At 35.5% G+C, this 18,258-nt stretch overlaps 3 protein-coding genes and 1 pseudogene across 3 annotated transcripts; 3 read left to right on the top strand and 1 right to left on the bottom strand.

The window, feature by feature from the left end:
• Nucleotides 1–3,396: 3,396 nt before the first annotated feature.
• Nucleotides 3,397–5,087, top strand: LOC133692216 (inorganic phosphate transporter 1-4). The gene has a single exon (XM_062112994.1). The coding sequence runs from the start codon at nt 3,397–3,399 to the stop codon at nt 4,966–4,968; it is 1,572 nt and encodes a 523-aa protein (XP_061968978.1). The 3' UTR covers nt 4,969–5,087.
• A 172-nt stretch (nt 5,088–5,259) lies between these two features.
• On the bottom strand, nt 5,260–7,874 carry LOC133692217 (actin-depolymerizing factor). The gene is made up of 3 exons (XM_062112995.1): nt 7,637–7,874; nt 7,060–7,325; nt 5,260–5,703 (listed from the first exon to the last, which is right to left on the bottom strand). The coding sequence occupies exons 1-3, from the start codon at nt 7,658–7,660 to the stop codon at nt 5,553–5,555; spliced, it is 441 nt and encodes a 146-aa protein (XP_061968979.1). The 5' UTR covers nt 7,661–7,874; the 3' UTR covers nt 5,260–5,552.
• A 2,518-nt stretch (nt 7,875–10,392) lies between these two features.
• LOC133691512 (uncharacterized) lies at nt 10,393–13,720 on the top strand. The gene is made up of 7 exons (XM_062112049.1): nt 10,393–10,524; nt 10,625–10,719; nt 10,973–11,073; nt 11,792–11,861; nt 12,950–12,977; nt 13,067–13,127; nt 13,274–13,720. The coding sequence occupies exons 1-7, from the start codon at nt 10,512–10,514 to the stop codon at nt 13,377–13,379; spliced, it is 474 nt and encodes a 157-aa protein (XP_061968033.1). The 5' UTR covers nt 10,393–10,511; the 3' UTR covers nt 13,380–13,720.
• Nucleotides 13,721–14,349: 629 nt separating this feature from the next.
• Nucleotides 14,350–17,183, top strand: LOC133692865 (protein root UVB sensitive 2, chloroplastic-like; annotated as a pseudogene).
• The last annotated feature ends 1,075 nt before the right edge of the window (nt 17,184–18,258 follow it).

Genomic DNA, 18,258 nt, shown 5'->3' with positions numbered 1-18,258 from the left:
CAAATAATGACATTTCTAAATTTTTCACAACTTCCGGAAAGTGTTTTCCGCTTAAATTTTTCAGGAAAACACTTTCCTGAAAACCAAGCCAAATTTTTCTTTGACTGGAAAGTGTTTTCCGTTAACCAACTTTTCTAATGGCAAACAAACACATGAAAGTTTGGAAAGTGATTTCCCGGAAACCACTTTCCGGAAAACAAACATAGCCAAAAGAGAAAACACTTTCCTAGAAACCAAACCAAATTTTTCTTTGACTGGAAAGTGTTTTCCGTTGACCGAAAAGTGTTTCCGTTTACTAGAAAGTGTTTTCCGTTATCCAGAATGTGTTTTCTGTTGATCAACTTTTCTAGTGGCAAACAAACACGAAAAAATTTAAAAAATAATTTTTTGGGAAACAAACATGGCCTAAATTAAGCATTAGCCAGCCTAAATTAATGACCCATATGAAATCCGTCCACAAATCCATTGGGCCGATGATGTTTTTAAGAAAGCTAGCTAAATATGAAAAGCTACTTTTGGTACTTTCTGGAAACCATTTCGAGGTGCTTATTATTTGTTTAATTTGATTCTCAAAAGGAGAGAAGCAGTGGAGGTGGTGAGAAAGTTAGAGGAGGTGGTGAGAAAGTTGATAGAGAAAGAGGTAGATTTTTGTGCAGTTTATTGTTCTCTAGAATGAAGCCAGCTTCATGACACTAACACACAAGTAATTATCCAGTCTTCACCCTTTCCGGCTCTCCCCGTTGAAAACTCAAGTTTTCTTGAAGTTTGTCAAGGACGATAAGCTCGCCATTATGCCACTAAATTCGTATTGCAGTGACTTATTTATTGCAAGGGTATCAACATGGGCAAGATTGCAAAGTCTGGCAGTCTGATTTGACAGATAAGGGCTTAATTAAGAAGAAACTAGAAGAAGAGAAGTGAATTTGCAAAATAATAAAAGATAAGGACTCAATTGAACTTTGGAAAAACTTAATTGACTTAATAAGGAGCTAAATTGAAAGGAAAATAGAGTTTGGAAATCAATTTGATCAAAATTGAAAGAATTAATAAGTCTAGGGGATGTAATTGAACATTGAGTTAGTTAGGTTAATTAATGCAAATAGGGGTTTAATTGGAGAAGTGCCATATTCAAGAATAAATTAGGATAAAAATTGCAAGGAATAAAAGTCTAAGGATCAAATCTAATAGGCATTAAGGTTCTAAGGGTTTTATTGATTTAATTAGGAGTGAGATTGAAAGAATTAGAAGTTTGAAGAGTCAATCGAGGACTACATTGAAGAAATCCAAAGCCAAAGACCATTTTGTAAGGCATGCAGCAATTCAAGGGTTTGATTGCAAAATTCCAGGGGTGTAATTGAAAAGGTTATCAATGATAAGGATAATTTTGGACTTAATTCAAAGTTTTCATAAGTTTATTGGGCAAATTGATATATAACTTTAATTTAACCTAGCAAAACCCCTTTTAGAAGATGACTCGTAGTTTCATTTTAAACCAAGGCTTAAAATAACATGTCACTCAAAAGCTATTCATTTTCTTTTCTTTCTTGAACCAGTCTGAAAAGAAAAGAAAAATTAAAAAAAAAGGGAAAGAGAAAAAAAAATCAGCTACTTAATCGTTGATACTGGTTCTTCTTGCCTCTCTTTGCTGTTCTACGTTTAAATGACAATGTTGATGTAAATGGGGGCAGGGGAATTCTGTTTCCATGATCAGAAAGAAAGAATGATGTGTTTTAATTTCTTGTCTTTCTTTATGTTTTTTTCCCTAGGGACGACGAAAATTGAAGATTTCTCGAAGGCTGTGTTCACAAATGTTGCCTTAATCGATGGCTGATCTCATAATTTACTACTAGCCCTAGCTCTAGGATCTCATCCGATCAGCTTCACTTAGAAAAGCTATGGCAAACATAAAAGAACAACAATAAAAGTTTATATTGAGAATTAAAATCTTGGATTTTTTTTAAAAAGATTTTATGTAGTTTGTGTTTCTTTTCTTATTTATATAATAAAGTTCCAGGTGCACGCGGAAGGTAATTAGTAATGCAAAAAATCTTAATTCCAGTGTCTAATTAAGTAATTATCGAATGCTAATTTGGAAGATTTGGATTAAGATAAAATAATAGACAAAGCTCTTTTCAACGATGAAAAACACCATGACGATCTTACAATATAACTGCAACATAGTATTCGTTTCATATACACATGATCAGAAACTGTCATGTCCAAAGAATCTTTGCGTCTACTTATTTCATGCTACAGCTGTCCCTAATCCCACTCCATATAGAGTTGCTTGACTCGGTTTGCGAGACTAAAATGGAAGGAAATAAAAGGGCCACGATTATACAGACAAGATGCCCCAACCTGGGATGTTTCTATATCATGTAGCATAACTGAGAAATAATATGCCATGGAATGTGCCAATTACTCCCAACGAAATATTTGAGGTTTGGAAGATAAAGTGAAACCGCTAAGATTTTGCAGGAGAAATAGGAGGGTATGACCGAGTTATAAGAGCGAGGATGGAGGGAACGGTTGGTATATTCTTGGAATTTTAGGGAGATTATTTTAGTACTTAAATCCACAAAAAAATCCTCACCTGACCTAGACCTTGTCTCGATCCGCCTCCCTCACCCGACATCTCTATCTCCTCTCTCTAATACTATCTGATCAAGAAAGGAAGCAGGTTCAGGTCAGGAAACTGATCTTCGTTGTGCATGTCTTTCTTTCTTTTAATGTTCCTGTTTAACGCTCTTGCAAACTTCATTTGTTGGAGATGACTTTTAAATTTGCAGCATACAATATAAATTAACGATGCATTTTTGCGTTCTTGTGTTTTTCTTTGTTTAAAATTTTGATATATAGCTATGATACTGAAGAAGCCGCGGCTTTTCCATTTCATATTTTCTTGAAAATATATATTGATCGCCATCTTTTTGTTTGATTGATTCCTTTTTTTTTGGGTTTAGGATCACCAGTTTTTCCTTTTTATGATTCTTTTCCGGGTTCGGAATATAGAATGACTGTTACCGGTAAATATTTAATTACATCAAGACTAGATTGCCCTATAGGAGCTGGCGACTTTTCTTCGAATGCATCATTTCGAGGGTGCATCTTAAGATTGCAGGGGTAGAGTACTTAGTCTCTGTTGCATGCAAGCTAGCCCGAGCATATATCCATTAACGTCAAAAAAAAAAAAAAAAAAAAAACACAAAGAAGATTGCCCTATAGAAGTCGGTGTACAATATTCATGTTTGTCATCTGGCTAATTTGGGTGTTTTGTTCAAGCATTTTGCATGATGTGTAAAGAGTGCATGTTCTTATATATATGTTGGTGTTGTTCAAAAACCATGCATGCAGATATATTAGCGGAGAAGGGTGTGTTAGTGAGCATTGTAAGAAATGGCCAAGGAACAGCTGGAGGTGCTTAACGCACTAGATGTGGCAAAAACACAATGGTACCATTTCACTGCTATCATTATTGCTGGAATGGGTTTCTTCACCGATGCATATGATCTGTTCTGCATATCCCTTGTCACAAAATTGCTTGGCCGCATATACTACCATGTCGACGGTGCAGCGAAGCCTGGATCATTGCCTCCCAACGTAGCAGCAGCTGTTAATGGTGTGGCACTCGTTGGAACTCTAGCCGGCCAGCTCTTCTTTGGCTGGCTTGGTGACAAATTGGGAAGGAAGAGGGTCTATGGGCTGACTCTGATGCTCATGGTCTTATGTTCTGTTTGTTCGGGCCTTTCTTTAGGCCGCGATGCCAAGGCTGTCATGTCAACCCTTTGCTTCTTCAGATTCTGGCTTGGTTTTGGCATTGGTGGTGACTACCCGCTTTCTGCAACCATCATGTCTGAGTATGCTAACAAGAAAACTCGTGGTGCCTTCATTGCAGCGGTATTTGCCATGCAGGGCTTTGGGATTTTAGCTGGCGGGATATTTGCTATAATTATGTCATCTGTATTCGAAGCCAAGTACAGTGCTCCTGCTTATCAAGTTGATCCAATCGCTTCAACCATCCCTCAAGCCGACTATCTTTGGAGAATCATTGTAATGGTCGGAGCACTACCAGCAGCACTGACCTACTATTGGCGTATGAAGATGCCCGAAACTGCTCGGTACACGGCCCTTGTTGCCAAGAATGCCAAGCAGGCAGCCTCTGACATGTCGAAGGTTTTGCAAGTTGACATTGAAGCAGAAACTCAGAAGATTGAGAAGCTAGATGGGCAACCAGCCAACTCTTTTGGTTTGTTCTCGTCGAAGTTTCTTCGTCGCCACGGGCTTCACTTGTTGGGAACAGCAAGCACGTGGTTCTTGCTTGACATTGCATTCTACAGCCAAAATCTTTTCCAAAAGGATATCTTTAGCGCAATTGGATGGATTCCTCCGGCAAAAACTATGAATGCAGTTCAAGAGGTTTATAGAATTGCAAGGGCACAAACACTGATTGCTTTATGCAGTACTGTCCCAGGCTACTGGTTCACGGTGGCTTTTATTGATAAAATCGGAAGGTTTGCCATCCAACTGATGGGTTTCTTCTTCATGACAGTGTTTATGTTTGCGATTGCAATTCCTTACAAACACTGGACCCACAGTGAGAATAGAATTGGATTCGTGGTCATGTACTCATTTACCTTCTTCTTTGCAAACTTCGGACCCAATGCCACCACATTTGTGGTGCCAGCCGAGATATTCCCAGCAAGGTTGAGGTCTACCTGCCACGGAATATCAGCAGCATCAGGGAAGCTTGGGGCTATCGTTGGTGCGTTTGGTTTCTTATATTTGGCTCAGAATCAGGACAAGGCCAAGGCCGATGCAGGATACCCTGCAGGTATTGGGGTGCGCAATTCGCTTCTTGTACTGGGTGTGGTCAACCTCTTGGGTCTGCTGTTTACTTTCTTGGTGCCAGAATCAAAGGGGAAATCTCTTGAGGAGATGTCCGGTGAAAATGAGGTTGAGGAGCAGTAACGGTGGTCTGAAGTACACATGGAAAATAACCGTATTAATTTTATTTTATTTTTTTGGGCAGTAGTTCATTCTCGTATTTTTGTTCATGTTTGTCTGCGACAGCTTCTAGTGCTGAAAATCGTCGGTTAGCCATCAAATTTCCTTCTTTTCCGTTGTAGCAGTGCCCTGTGTCCCTGCATATAAATTTCTGAATTTTTTCTAGTACTTTCCTTGCTTACTTGTAGCAAATTACTGGGCTGCCTCCGACACTTCAATTTTCTCACCTCTCGGCAACAGCAGGGAAAAACGAGGGCAAGGAAACAAGAGTATCTAATAGAAGAAATTTAAAGGATACAAATATGTAGGATTGCCAAGTATCCACCAACTTACATGCTTTAAGGAAACTGAATTTAATTTCCACAATAATAGCACAGAGCTTCTATCAGTATTTCCCAATGCTAGTTATTTAAGTAACAGGTAGTTTATCTTGTTCACACAAGGATCCTGTGCATAGCTTAAGGGAACAAGAGGGCTTTAATCCGTAAGTTGGCAAGAGCTTCACAACTTTGTTTTCCATGGAAGAAACCATTAATGTCAGAGACTCTTTAATTTGCACGTTCTCTGATCACCTCAAGATCCATCTCTGTAGGGTCAGTAGCCTGAATCTCATAGTGAATACCATCCAGCTCCCTTCTAAATCTGTCTTTAGATGTGGCATAGAGCATCTTTGCACGGATTCGAGAGGTTGAAGGAGACCTGGTCAAACGGTTATACATTGAAAAACTGAAAGTTAGATGCCTTCAATTATTCTGCAGAGTTGATGAAGCCACAAAAATGTGCATAAACATAGTCAAAGAACCTGCATAAACATAGTTAAAGAAACAAGGAGCAGTGCATTCCCTTGCAAATGCAATAGCAGTGCTCTTGCCCATAAGACAATATATAAAAGTAGATGGGGGACCTCCAAGTTATTTTCATAACAAAGGTTTATCAGTCGTTGGCATGAAACTGTGGCACAAAATTTCTTTGGCGTATAAGAACACAGGCAAGGAATCAACGCATATTTCAGAAAATTCAAAATCCAGATAACAAATTCTATACTTGCAGTGAGGGTTTTAAAGGCCTATTATAAACAAGTAAAATGATACAATGAGACAAAAAGAAAAAAAATAAAATGAAAAACAATCAAGAGCATAGTATAGTAAAATGATATTGAATATCAATTCATGCTCTTCAGTGAAATTATCTCTGAGGGTAGAACCCCCTCACTTACCTAATAAGATCCTCATCAGACATCAAATTACCTGGTTTAACTAGAAAGGGTGGACTGCAGAGCACAGTTAAATCAGGCTTCTAGTAGCTTTTGAAGCTAAATATCTATTCCCTGTATACTGGGGCAAAAATTCCAACCTGACTTTCATTGTAAACACCAAAAGAAGATGTGCAAACATCTTATCTAGATAGATTTACAAATTAAAAGTATATATACAAATCTTATGCATATGAATAAGTGCAATTGTTAATCTGGACAAATTACAGAAAAACAATGTGCAACGATGAAGTTACCTTCACAGCTTTATGTAAGTATTATCACAATCTTAACACTTAGAACTTCAAAGATTTTTCTAACTAACAATAAACAGTGGAGGGCTAGACATATGAAGGCAAGAAGACTTTCCCTGTGTTACATTGCAAGAACGGATGCTCGTAATTGAACTATTTATGTGCCGATAAATTGCTCATGGAGAAGGGGGGAAAATGCATATGCTAGTGCAAAAGTGCTTATATTGAAATGTTCAAGGATTCCAAATGCGCCGTATCATTCAATAAGAAACGGAATCAAATCCCATATGTAGTATGCCATCAGACTTGGAAATTTTATGATTGCAACTAGTCAACAATCAAGTAGGAAACTCATCCAAATAACATAACATAATATCTTTTGAGGGTAAAAGTTAGTAAAACATAACACACGTATAAAGGATAGCGTGGATTTATTATGTCTCAAACAATTTTCAGAAGATCTTGCTAATCCAAATTATGAATGTCTTAAATAATTTTCCAATCCAATCAACCAAATCGATATTAAGCAAATCAAAGGCAGAAGCTCACCATGCAATGAAGAAGATCTTGCTCTTTTGACAATTCTCAGACGTCACAAAGTCAAAGTCATAAACAGCGTATCGACAGTCGTTCTCAGGCAAAGATGCAGTGAAATCTTCATAGCTCTCAGCTGGCCCACCAGTCTTCTCCACCACAACCTCCTTCTTCTTTTCATCAATTTTGAAGATCACATACCGATGGACCTTCTTCCTCTGAAGTTCCACGAATGCTATTTTGCTGTGATCAGCAACACCCATGCCAGATGATGCATTGGGCTAGAAATTTACAGTGGATTAATAAAAACAATAACTTGTCAAATCAAAACACAACTTGAAAGTATAAAAATTCATTCTTTGAAGAATGATAGGTAATGGGTTCAACCCAACAACAGTTTAGCTCTTTTTTATCCCTAAAGATCGAATCTTTATTAACAAGAGAGAAGAAAGGGAACAACTTTGGGCATAGAAATATCCCTAGTTAACATAGATGAGCAAAACCAAGCATCCACAGACAGTCAAAGCAATCTCATGTTAAAAAGAGAAAACAAGCCCTTGTAGAAATAAACAGAGAAGGAGATGGGGCTTACCCGACTTGCTCCCCTGAAAGACATGGCAGCTTAGAAAGAGCTGTGAGAATTGTAGCAGCGTGAAGATCAGCAACAAACAGCACAAGCTGCTTTAATTACAAGAACTATATAAAAAAAAGAAAAGTTTCCAGTGGTGGCCAAGTTTTGGACGGAAAGGCAGGGAAAAAAATAGAGAAGGAATAAATACACAAGACTCAAAAGGAGAGAGAGAGAGAGAGAGAGATCCTTGTGTGATACTGTAATGGTTAAAAAAATGAAATAGAAAATGGAAATTTAGTGCTTCCAAGAGACGAAAGGAGCGTAAAAATTCTGCAGTGTAGTGTTGTCGCTTTTGGGGTAGTGAATTGTAACGTGAAAAGAATAGTTATATGAGTTAATTCGGTGGTTGAACCATTTTAAGATTTGGGTCGGATGGAATGTTTCGGGTTAACTTAATTTTTTTTTTTAAAAAAAACTTAGAATAATGCTGTTTAGAAAAAAAATCACCGACCATGCCATCTTTTGATCAATGAGTCACTTCATTCATTGTGCCATGTGAAAATTACTTGTGTTTGGTACTATAATATTTTTTATTTAAAAATATATTAAAATAATTTTTTTATTTTTAACATAACATATTTAAATTATAAAAATTATTTTAATATTTTTTTAAATAATAACTTGAGCTATGGCTTTAACTAATCATCATGTATGTAATTAGATCAAAACAACTATAATTAAAATTGATTTATCTAAACTTATAAATTTATTTTTTAAGTTGTTATTACCACAAAAACTACCTCGAAAAGAAAGAAACTTGATCTCGAGGGTGATGGTGCGACCCTACACGACTTGGAACGGGAGCGCTCTGTTTTGTTTGGGTGAGGGGTCATATTCATAGTCGACTAATTGAATTGTTGAGTTATTTTGATAGTTTTTAAGAAATGAAATGAAATTTCCAAGGAGACCTAAAGTCAAGTTTAGGATAGAAGATTATCGTTGTCCAATCCTATCATTTTAAACAATAGAAAATTGCATGTCTATTAATTGGCATGAAATGAGTGGATGTTCTTTAGTTAGAAACCTGGTTTTTAAATTGCTTTTTTTATATATATAAAAAAACATCAAACTCATTTTTTTTACAAATTTATGAAAAAAATTTACATGTAAATCTCAAAAATAAAAAATTGTTTTGATATATTTTTAATTAGTTAAAAAGCATCCAACATTATAATACCAAGTGTTTGAGAATGCTGTAATTTTTGTTTGTTTTATGTCTTTCACATTAAAAATATTTAAAAATAATATAAATCATGTTCTGGAATTCCATGTAATAGTTCAAGCTGTCAGGTTGAGATGATTATTTGACATGGTATAAGAGTCTTGATGAGAAGTGATCACAAGTTTCAAGTCCAAAGAGCTGCCGAATTGAAATAATTATTTGATAAAAATATATTAAATTAATGTTTTTTAATATTTTTGATATACTAATATTAAAAAAACAATATATTTAAAAAAGAAACACATAACAAAAACACAACTTCACATTTTATCATTGCAAATAATACTTATTTTATTAAAAAAAATTACGTGTGGTTTTTCTGTTTGTGCAGTTTGGAAATAACCCTGAAAGGAAGAAGTGATCACTCTCAACATTAAAAAAAAAAAAACGAAAAAGTAGAGAACTTATGAACGAAAAATCAAAGGATAAGAAGAAAAGGCAGGTGAGCCCAGCAGAGAAAGAAAAGCTGACCAAACACTATAAAGGGACGGTGCGTTGCATTAACGCTACTACCTCTAACTTTTGGCTTTTACAATATTGAACAACGAATCTTCTATCATCACAGGGCCCCACTCCCCCCACCAAGTGCGTTCTCTACGATCATCTACTTTTTTTTTTTTTTTTCACTTTGATTTTATTTTAATTTTTTTTATGTAGATGGTTGAGTCAGTTTATGTGTATCTTAACTAATTTCATGAGTTTTAAAGTTAACAATTATGTAAAATTCTAGTCACTATCGTATTAGCAACTACTTAGTTCAAACTTGAAACCACATAAAAATAAATCTCTTAATCTTAAGCTCTTACAAATTACTATTGTATCATCTATTAATTATAAATCTTAATAAATCTTGTTAATAGTTAAGTAGGTATATTTATTTTTTAAATTTAAACTTTTAAATTGATAATTAAGAGAATTTCTTAAATTAATGTAAACATATCGTATTTATATTAAAATACATACTGAAAATTATCTTGAAAATCAAACTTTAACTCTCATTTATACATAAATTGTTAAAAAAATTGAATTTTTTAATCATTAATAATTATTATACTAATCAAAATGATCCAATTCAAAACACATAAATTAACTAAGTTTAATTTATTTTTTTAAAAAATAATATTATTTTAAAAAAATGATCTTATTCAGAATAAATTTTGAATTAACAAGTTACCGATATCACGTGCATCCAAATTAATATATTTTTAAAGGATATTTTTCTCTAAGAATCTAAACATTGATAATTTGAGATGCACATGCACATACCATCCGAACTCCCCGCACGTGCATGTCAATGTCCCTCCCTTGCGTGTATCAACGTGATCTGCTCGCCGCGTCCTGCTGAACCTTTTCTAATATTATAATTTATTTATTTGTATTTTCTACAAGGCCAGGCTCAATATCAAGCCCAGATTATTCGATATGCAGATTGGGGCCCATTAATCCAAAAGCGATAATACTGTCGTTATTTTATTAATTAAAAAAACAAAAACACGTGTCAGCTATCAGTTTCTTAATTTTTCTTTTCTTTTTATGTCAGGCCAATTTTGGTTTAGGGCTTTTCCAAACCTGTAAACTTTGATCTCTAAATTGTTCAAAATTCTCGCGCGCAAAATGGATGCTGAAGGTAACCCGCTGATTTCATAATGGCCTTTGTTGAATCGGTATTTGAATTTCTATTGCGATGTGATTAAAGTTGATGTTTTTATTTTATTGTTTATAATTAGGGCAAAGAGGGTCTTCAAATCCAGCTGCAACGCTTGCAAATCTTTTAAGCAAAAGAGCCAAGCTGCATGATGAGCTTCGTATTATCGAAAAACAGGTTCTTTATTCCTTAATTTTACTATTAATTTGAATAATACTCTTAAATTTGGTGCTGCCATACTGTTTTTCTTTCTGGGCTCTTTCTGGGTTCTGCAGCATTGCCCAAAGTTTTGACTCTTTAAGCAACAAGTTGAATTTTTTGGCTGAAATTTTCTCTAGGTTCTGTTTTTTTATGCTTGAGTTGGTCAGGTGGAACTAGTTTTATATCATTTTTGTTTTGATTATAACAAGGAAGCATGTTCTTGATTCAGGTTTATGATTTGGAGACAAGTTATTTGCAGGATCCGGGGCAGTGTGGCAATGTATTGAAAGGTTTCGAAGGGTTTCTATCTTCATCTAAGAACACTGCACTGTATGGAGTGGATATTATGATTTTCATTTATTTCCTCCGCTTTCATACAAATAGTTTTTCCACCCCTTGTCTCTATTTGTGAAGTTCCTATTTTGATTTTTTTTCCCTCCTTGTATGCTGATATTTGAAGTCATGCATGCAAAAATTCATGTGACATAGATACTTGTAATTTGCAGAAATTTGATTGGTGCCCTTGGTTATAGGTCATGAAAATACTTGTTGCTACAATTACTGATAGCACAAAAAAATGACACAGAGGGTGGACACTAGCAATTATTAGCATCTTAGTTATAATGAACGAGTGCTAAGAAAGCAAACAGATTTATCCTAGTGTTAATGAAAGCAATATGACTGAGGTATAGGTAATGATGGATCACAGCCTTTTCTTGTGAGGTTGATTATGTGTAATAGGGAAGCTTTGACATGTGAACCTATTATAGACAAACGAGAATAGATGCTTTACATTGTCTGGTCCCTTCTATACAGTAACATTCATAAAAAGGTGGAAGATAAAAACACAGCAACACGCATGCATATATATATATATATATATGTATATATATATATACATATATATATATATATATATATATATGCATGCGTGTTGCTGTGTTTTTATCTTCCACTTTTTTATGAATTTATGCATATACATTTTGGATTTGGATTCAGGTGGATCACCATGCATATTATGTAATTGACTTCAAGCTTATAATCGCAGCTTAAAGCGGTCTAGGAAGTTCCAGCCTGAAGATAGGCTCTTCTCATTGTCTTCAGTCACCTCACCAGCAGTATGTGTTATAAGTCTTAAATGCTTAGTAATGGCAGCACTTCCAATTTTTTTTATTTTCTTTCTCCTAACAATATTTTTCTTTATGTCCTTATAAAGGAGTTTCCAGGGATGCTCAATGTATATGCTAAAAAAAAAGGAAAGGGAAAGAAATGGAAACCAAGACAAACTGAAAATAGTCATTTATAATGAACCTAATTGCTTGAGAGATAGTTCTAACTTCTTAGGCATTTCTCTTTTGAAAGATATGGTGTTTTGCTAAAGCCATTTTGTGCCAAAAGGTGTATGAAATGCCTTGAAATTATTCCTGTTTGCATGTAAATCACATAATTCGGGTGATGAGAATTCTGAAACACGTGATTGGTGCTTTTCACCTCACATTGAGTTCTCTGAATGTAAAAGGGATCTGTTAAAAACTGACATGAGGTATCCACAAAAGGTTGTTTTTTCTTGAAAAAAGCTTCAGACTAAAGCACAAAAAAATTGTCTGTCAGCATCTAAACTCATTAACAACTGGAAAAAAAGACCAGATGGTTTACACATGGCAACCATGCCTTCATGAATTTTTGGAGTTTTATCAGTCCTGGTGTATATACCTGTATGACAAGGCTGCTATGACCCTGATGCTAGGGCGTGCTTAGGTTTGAGTTTTCTGAAAGATTACTGTGCAGCCATTTGAAATTCAAACCATAATAGCTTGGAGATTGTATGGCAGGCATTCTGCTTTCCTTAAGAGTACTTCTACTATATGGAAAACTTGTTTAAGAAAATTTTACTGCTCCTGAGTTGTTCATTAGACATGACTAAATAGAAATGGGATCATGGAGTCTGAAAGTTGCATGTCATTTTGAATTTTATTTTGCTTTTACACAATCCTGTCTATGGTATATGTACCTGGTTTTTGAGATGCTGCCTGGTTTGGTGATAAAGCTCCATTGGAATCAGTACTGGATCATTTAGGCTTGAGACGTTCTTTTTGTTGACCTTTCAACATATCAAACAACTTCTGATATTTCTCCCCAGACAGTGGCCCGTTAGGAATTTGCTCTATATGTCACTCATATTTCCCTTCCACTTTACGTTTTTCAGGCTGAAGAACAAGCAGCTGGACGAGATGGTGAGCCATATAAAGAAGTGGCACAACTTTGCTTCCTTTTTTTTTTAAAAAAAAAAAAAAAAACTAATGCTCCATCCTGTTTATCACAGAAGGGCGGTCAGAATATGGTGTAGGTCGATCCAAGGGTGGAGGAATATATGCAAACGGACAGTGAGTACTACTTAGATCAGTCTGAACCTTATGTTATAACTATAACCTATGGTCTATGAATTATTGGGATGACTTTTTAAATTTAAATGATGACATTGAGAATTTAGAATGTGACAATATATAGCTTCACCTGATTTATTTTTCAGAGGAAAGCCAAAGAAGGGAAGAGGTGCATCAAGAGATACTAAAAGAACAAGGCCTTCAGCTGATCCAGATTTTGACTACGATGATGATGCAGATTTGACATTGTGAAAAATTGTTGCGTAAGATGATATGCTAGTTGGCCATTGCATGGTCTAGATCCTAGATCAGAATTCTCCACAGAACCTCGCATCCTTTGGGAGTAGTTCAAGCAGCAAACCCACTTGTACTGTAATGCTTTGTTACAAATGATCTACATCCTAGAGCTGAATTAACAAACCCACTTGCTCTATAATGCGTTGTTACACTGTCTAAATCCTAGAGCTGAATTCCCTGTGTACATGCTATCAACTATTGTTTTTGTCAAAGAAAGAACAAACTTTTCATTGTATCTTTGCCACATAGTTGATAACTTGATATGTCATTGATATGATTAAATTACAGAACCTGAATTCAAGTGCTCCTTTTAAAGACAAATGACATTCTCTTGTAAAAGCTGAAGAAACTAGAGGTCCATGATTGTATGCTTGAAAGTTGAAATTCAGTTTGATGCTGTTAAAATGAAATCCCTCTCGAAATTCTGCTCAAATTCTAGATTGTTTTTGAAGTATAATTTTTTTTAAAAAAAATTGATCTAAAAATAAAAAGGGGATCAAATCAGATACCCACTATTGAAGAAAGGCCCCCCTGATTCGACCCGACTGGGTTGAAAACGAAGATACAAAGTAAATTTTACATGAAGAAGATTTGGCTCGGCGTATTCGATCTCGTCCTCGCTTTTCTTTATTGATTATAACTAAGGGCTCTTTACTTTATGTCGATGTCCTCTCCTAGGGTTCCTTCCCTCACTTGTTACTAGCAGCTCTTCCTTTACACCTAAAATAAACCTATTCTTTTTCAAAGCGCAAGTCGAAAGAATTCACAGTAGAAAACAAAGTCAGAATAGTTGAATAGCTGCCCAAAAGCTAGCCACCAAGAAAAGAGCTCGAGGGACCAAAACCCATATCCAACCAGATTCATTGTCATCACTAGTTTAATACAAATGGACTAAATTGATGAAATGCGAGTGTAAAACATAAATATGAGGGTAAGTTTGATGAAATATTTTTTTAAGGGGTCATTTGTCGAATTATCATGAGCACATGGGCTAAATTGGGGGATAGCAGCTCGTCTCTATTTATGTTGGCGTTCAATTGATTTGATTATATTTTATTTCCTAGAATTAAGTCCTTTTTCTGGGATTTTCAAACTCTAGTTTCCTTTCTCTTTTATGCATTCTTACAAACATTTGGAGTGCGTGGTTGTTTCATTTCTGGAAAATAGTTTGATCCTTCTATTCCGTGTAACCGTGAGCCATGTGGACCAAATTAAATCATGGGTTTCTTTAATTTTGATAAAAGAAGCCAATAATTATAATAAAGCCAATAATTATAATAAAGTTTACAGCTTGGGGAGTTTAAGTTCAGCTTGTGACATTTATAAGCAAACAACAGGTGAATGTAGTTGATGATGCAAGACCAGTGTATCACAGAGTCGTTGAATCTTTCTCGAACAAGTTTTTTCCTTCAGGATATCAATGCAGGTTAGTTGGTATTGGCAGTGCGAACTTGGCAACTGTATACTCACAACTGGGCAGCTTTATTGTTATATATGGCTTATGAAAAAAAAAAAAAAAGCTAGTGTGAATGAGGGATATCTTAGATACACCTGATTTCGTGCGCTGCAACACTTTTCTAGGGCTGCATTATCTGTGCTATCCACTCAGGTCTTCTTCTCGGACTATTCTGAGGTAACAATCAGACTTCAAGTTCTTTGTCTTAACTTAATTTAGTTTCTTGTCCCTGATGGCTAGAGATACTATGCAATGCTGATGCCTTTATCTTTGTTGATTCTCTGAAATGGATATCTCGTATGTATACTTTTACTAATGCTGTTAACATGCATTTATGCAAGTAGAACTTCTTTTGATCTTATGAAATGAGAGCTGTGATTTTGGGGTCTTTTCTCTATATTCTTACTGCTTTGCAGTCGCTACTATTTGCTGCAGGCTTGTGTCCCACTCCTGCACAAGCAACTGCAGTGAGCTGGGTAAACTTCATTAATGATGGTAGAATATTAGCCCTAATTTGCGTTTCTCTTCTGGTCTTCATTAATATTGTTGATGAGCAGATACTGAAGGATGAGATGCAGCATGTAGGGAAGCTTATATGTAGCAATTTGGGTGCTAGAATGGACTCAGAGCCAAAACATTGGAGAATCCTAGGTTTGTTTTCTTGGGCCTAGAACCTGAGTTTTTCCTTTTTTTTATTTATGGACTCTTCTCACATAATGAATTTGGACAGGAGTTGGCTGGGGTCTGACTTGGAGGGGTTTTATTTGTTGCAGCTGATGTGCTTTACGATTTGGGCACCGGCTTAGAAGTTCTTTCTCCTTTATGTCCACATCTTTTTCTTGAGGTGGCTGGACTTGGCAATTTAGCAAAGGTATATTTTAGGTTAACAGCCACTTAAATCCGTGTAAAAATATTAAGGTAGCTCATTATGGGTCTTGTTGGCCTTTGTCTTCATCTATGTCTTTGCTGTCCTCCATTTTGGCATGGACCAATATGTTGATTTTACTTTCTCTTCCATGGATTTGATAGGGGATGGCAGTAGTTGCAGCAAGGGCAACAAGGTTGCCAATATATTCTTCATTTGCAAAAGAAGGCAATCTAAGTGACCTATTTGCAAAAGGGGAGGCCATCTCAACACTTATTCAATTGGCATCCACTGTCTGCTCATCAATGCAGGGGAAGGTACGAAGTTTACCTTTGCTATCTGATACAAGTACTTGATTTGTTGTTTTGCATTATGCATGTGTTCCTGAAAGCGAGTGTGAATAGCCATTTCCAAAGGTTGCTGATGTTTAGAAGAGCATTACTATGACCCAACACTGAAGCTGTGTTTTGGGATCCCTGTGCTACATTCATCTTCTTGGCTAACAAGCCCAAAAGTGTGGCTGGCTGTGGTGCTGTTTGAGGCCACAGCCTCAATTGGAACGTGTTAACTCTCAAGCTAGGTTTGAATCAGACACTGGCATGTTTAAATTAACTTGAGAAACTGAAACTCGTGTTGATCAAATAGTGTATTTCTTAAATATATCTGCCGCAAGACTTGCTTGATTCTTTGCTTTTTTTATTCAACACAAAAAAAGTAAACCTTGGTGATTTATTGGGAATGTATTGCATATGTGCTGATTTAGTAGTCTCTGTTATTTAAATGAACTCTGAGCTTCTATTTTCTAACATTTCTTGCAGTTAGTTGTTGGGCCTCTTCTTTCTATTGTACACGTTTGTTGTGTTATTGAAGAAATACGAGCTACCCCTGTTAATACATTGAATCCACAGAGGACGGCAATGGTTGTGGCTGATTTTGTCAAGGTTTGTTTCACAGTTCAGCATGCCCTGCTTTTGCTTTTTTAATTTCCACCTGACTAATCTCTTCAACTTCCATCCAACTCAGACAGGGAAAATATGAAGCCCTGCTGATCTTAGATATCGTGAAGATCTCTTATTTCCAGGAGGATTTGTAGAAGATGCTGGCAATGTAAAAGTTGGACAGGCTTTGTACAGAGTGGTGAAGCCTTCAAAACTTAATGAATTGAAAGAATTATTTACTGAGGAGAAGTTTATCCCAAGTCCTGGAAATAAATGGATTGATTTGGTATTGGATCAAAACGCAACTGGTGAAGATGCACTGAAGGGATGGCTGGTTGCTGCATATACTTTGAGCACGAAGAAGTTTTCCTCATTAGCGAAAGGGTCCTAGTGAAGTTGAGATTGAAGGATAGAAGTCAGTTCAATCTCCAACTATATTCAAAGAGTTATCAAATATTGTTGGATTGGAACACCAAAACAGGAAATATATTTGAATAAAATATGGAGTTCAATAATCCCTTATCTTTTGCAGGAATTCAAAGCGTAAGTGCGATTAGACGTAACAGCAGCCATCTGATGATGCATCCCCCTGCAACTTTAAGCTCATAAGAGGAGGAACCATAATAATATATGAGCAGCAGCCGGTATAAAATCAGCAAGATTCTTCGTGAATGGAACTTGATTGCGCATGAACTATTAAGGGGCTGCTCGAGTTTATAATTTTTAATTAATTTTTTTATTTTGTTTTTAAATCATTTTTATATATTGATATCTAAAATAATTTTTTAAAAATAAAAAATATATTATTTTAATTAATTTTCAAATAAAAAAAATTCCGTCATGCAGAAGCAATATTACGCTAAAATAAAACATAAAACACCATAGAATTTACATGTTTATCTCAAGAATTAGTATAAAAAAAATATATAATAAAAGAACAATTAGTAATCTCTCTACTAGTAAAAATAAACACCTCACAGAAGGCATCACTAAATTTTATGGGATTGGATTGCACTTTCTTCTTCACTTGATACTTGAAAGGCTCGGAAAGCCACTTTTTTTTATAATTAAGATGAGCATCTCCGCCTCTTCATCTCTATTATAATGTGAGCACTGCCTAACGTTTATTAAACGATAATGATAATCAAGTTCATAAGATTTAATTTCAGTTCAGAAACTTATACTTTTATGAATTATTTTATATTTTTCCCCCTAAAAACTCAAAATATTTTAAATGACCTGGCTCCTAATTTCAGTCGGCCCTCCAAAACACTCGAATATTCTAATTCCTCCCTTGTCTTGACAAGTGGGGATATACAAATTTCTTTGAAAACTTATGCTATGATCTATCACATAATGCCTTTCTTTCCCTTTTCAGATTTGTAAAACAAACAAAGCATATCTGGCAACATTTCCATGCGTACATCTTTGAATGAAGACTCTTATTTCTTGCAAAGAGGCGAAGTGGGCGATGCAGAAGAGTCTGCATAGTTGACTTGATGCTATGATACAGGAAGGAGCAAGTGTCCAGACTGCCTACCCAAATATTCCCATTAGACCACAGCAGTATAACTA

Source organism: Populus nigra, chromosome 4, assembly GCF_951802175.1.
Source record: "Populus nigra chromosome 4, ddPopNigr1.1, whole genome shotgun sequence".
Classification (NCBI taxonomy): Eukaryota; Viridiplantae; Streptophyta; class Magnoliopsida; order Malpighiales; family Salicaceae; genus Populus; species Populus nigra.
This window is presented reverse-complemented; position numbering and strand designations above follow the sequence as displayed.

Bases quoted from the DNA above. Each gene is read 5' to 3' on its own strand.
- LOC133691512 (XM_062112049.1), top strand. The intron at 12,978-13,066 runs GTGAGCCATATA...TGTTTATCACAG, and splicing joins ACAAGCAGCTGGACGAGATG to AAGGGCGGTCAGAATATGGT. The intron at 13,128-13,273 runs GTGAGTACTACT...TTTATTTTTCAG, and splicing joins GGAATATATGCAAACGGACA to AGGAAAGCCAAAGAAGGGAA.
- LOC133692217 (XM_062112995.1), bottom strand. From the start codon at position 7,660: ATGTCTTTCAGGGGAGCAAGTCGG. The intron at 7,326-7,636 runs GTAAGCCCCATC...GTAAATTTCTAG, and splicing joins CTTTCAGGGGAGCAAGTCGG to CCCAATGCATCATCTGGCAT. The intron at 5,704-7,059 runs GTGAGCTTCTGC...CCGTTTGACCAG, and splicing joins AAGATCTTCTTCATTGCATG to GTCTCCTTCAACCTCTCGAA.
- LOC133692216 (XM_062112994.1), top strand. From the start codon at position 3,397: ATGGCCAAGGAACAGCTGGAGGTGCTTAACGCACTAGATGTGGCAAAA.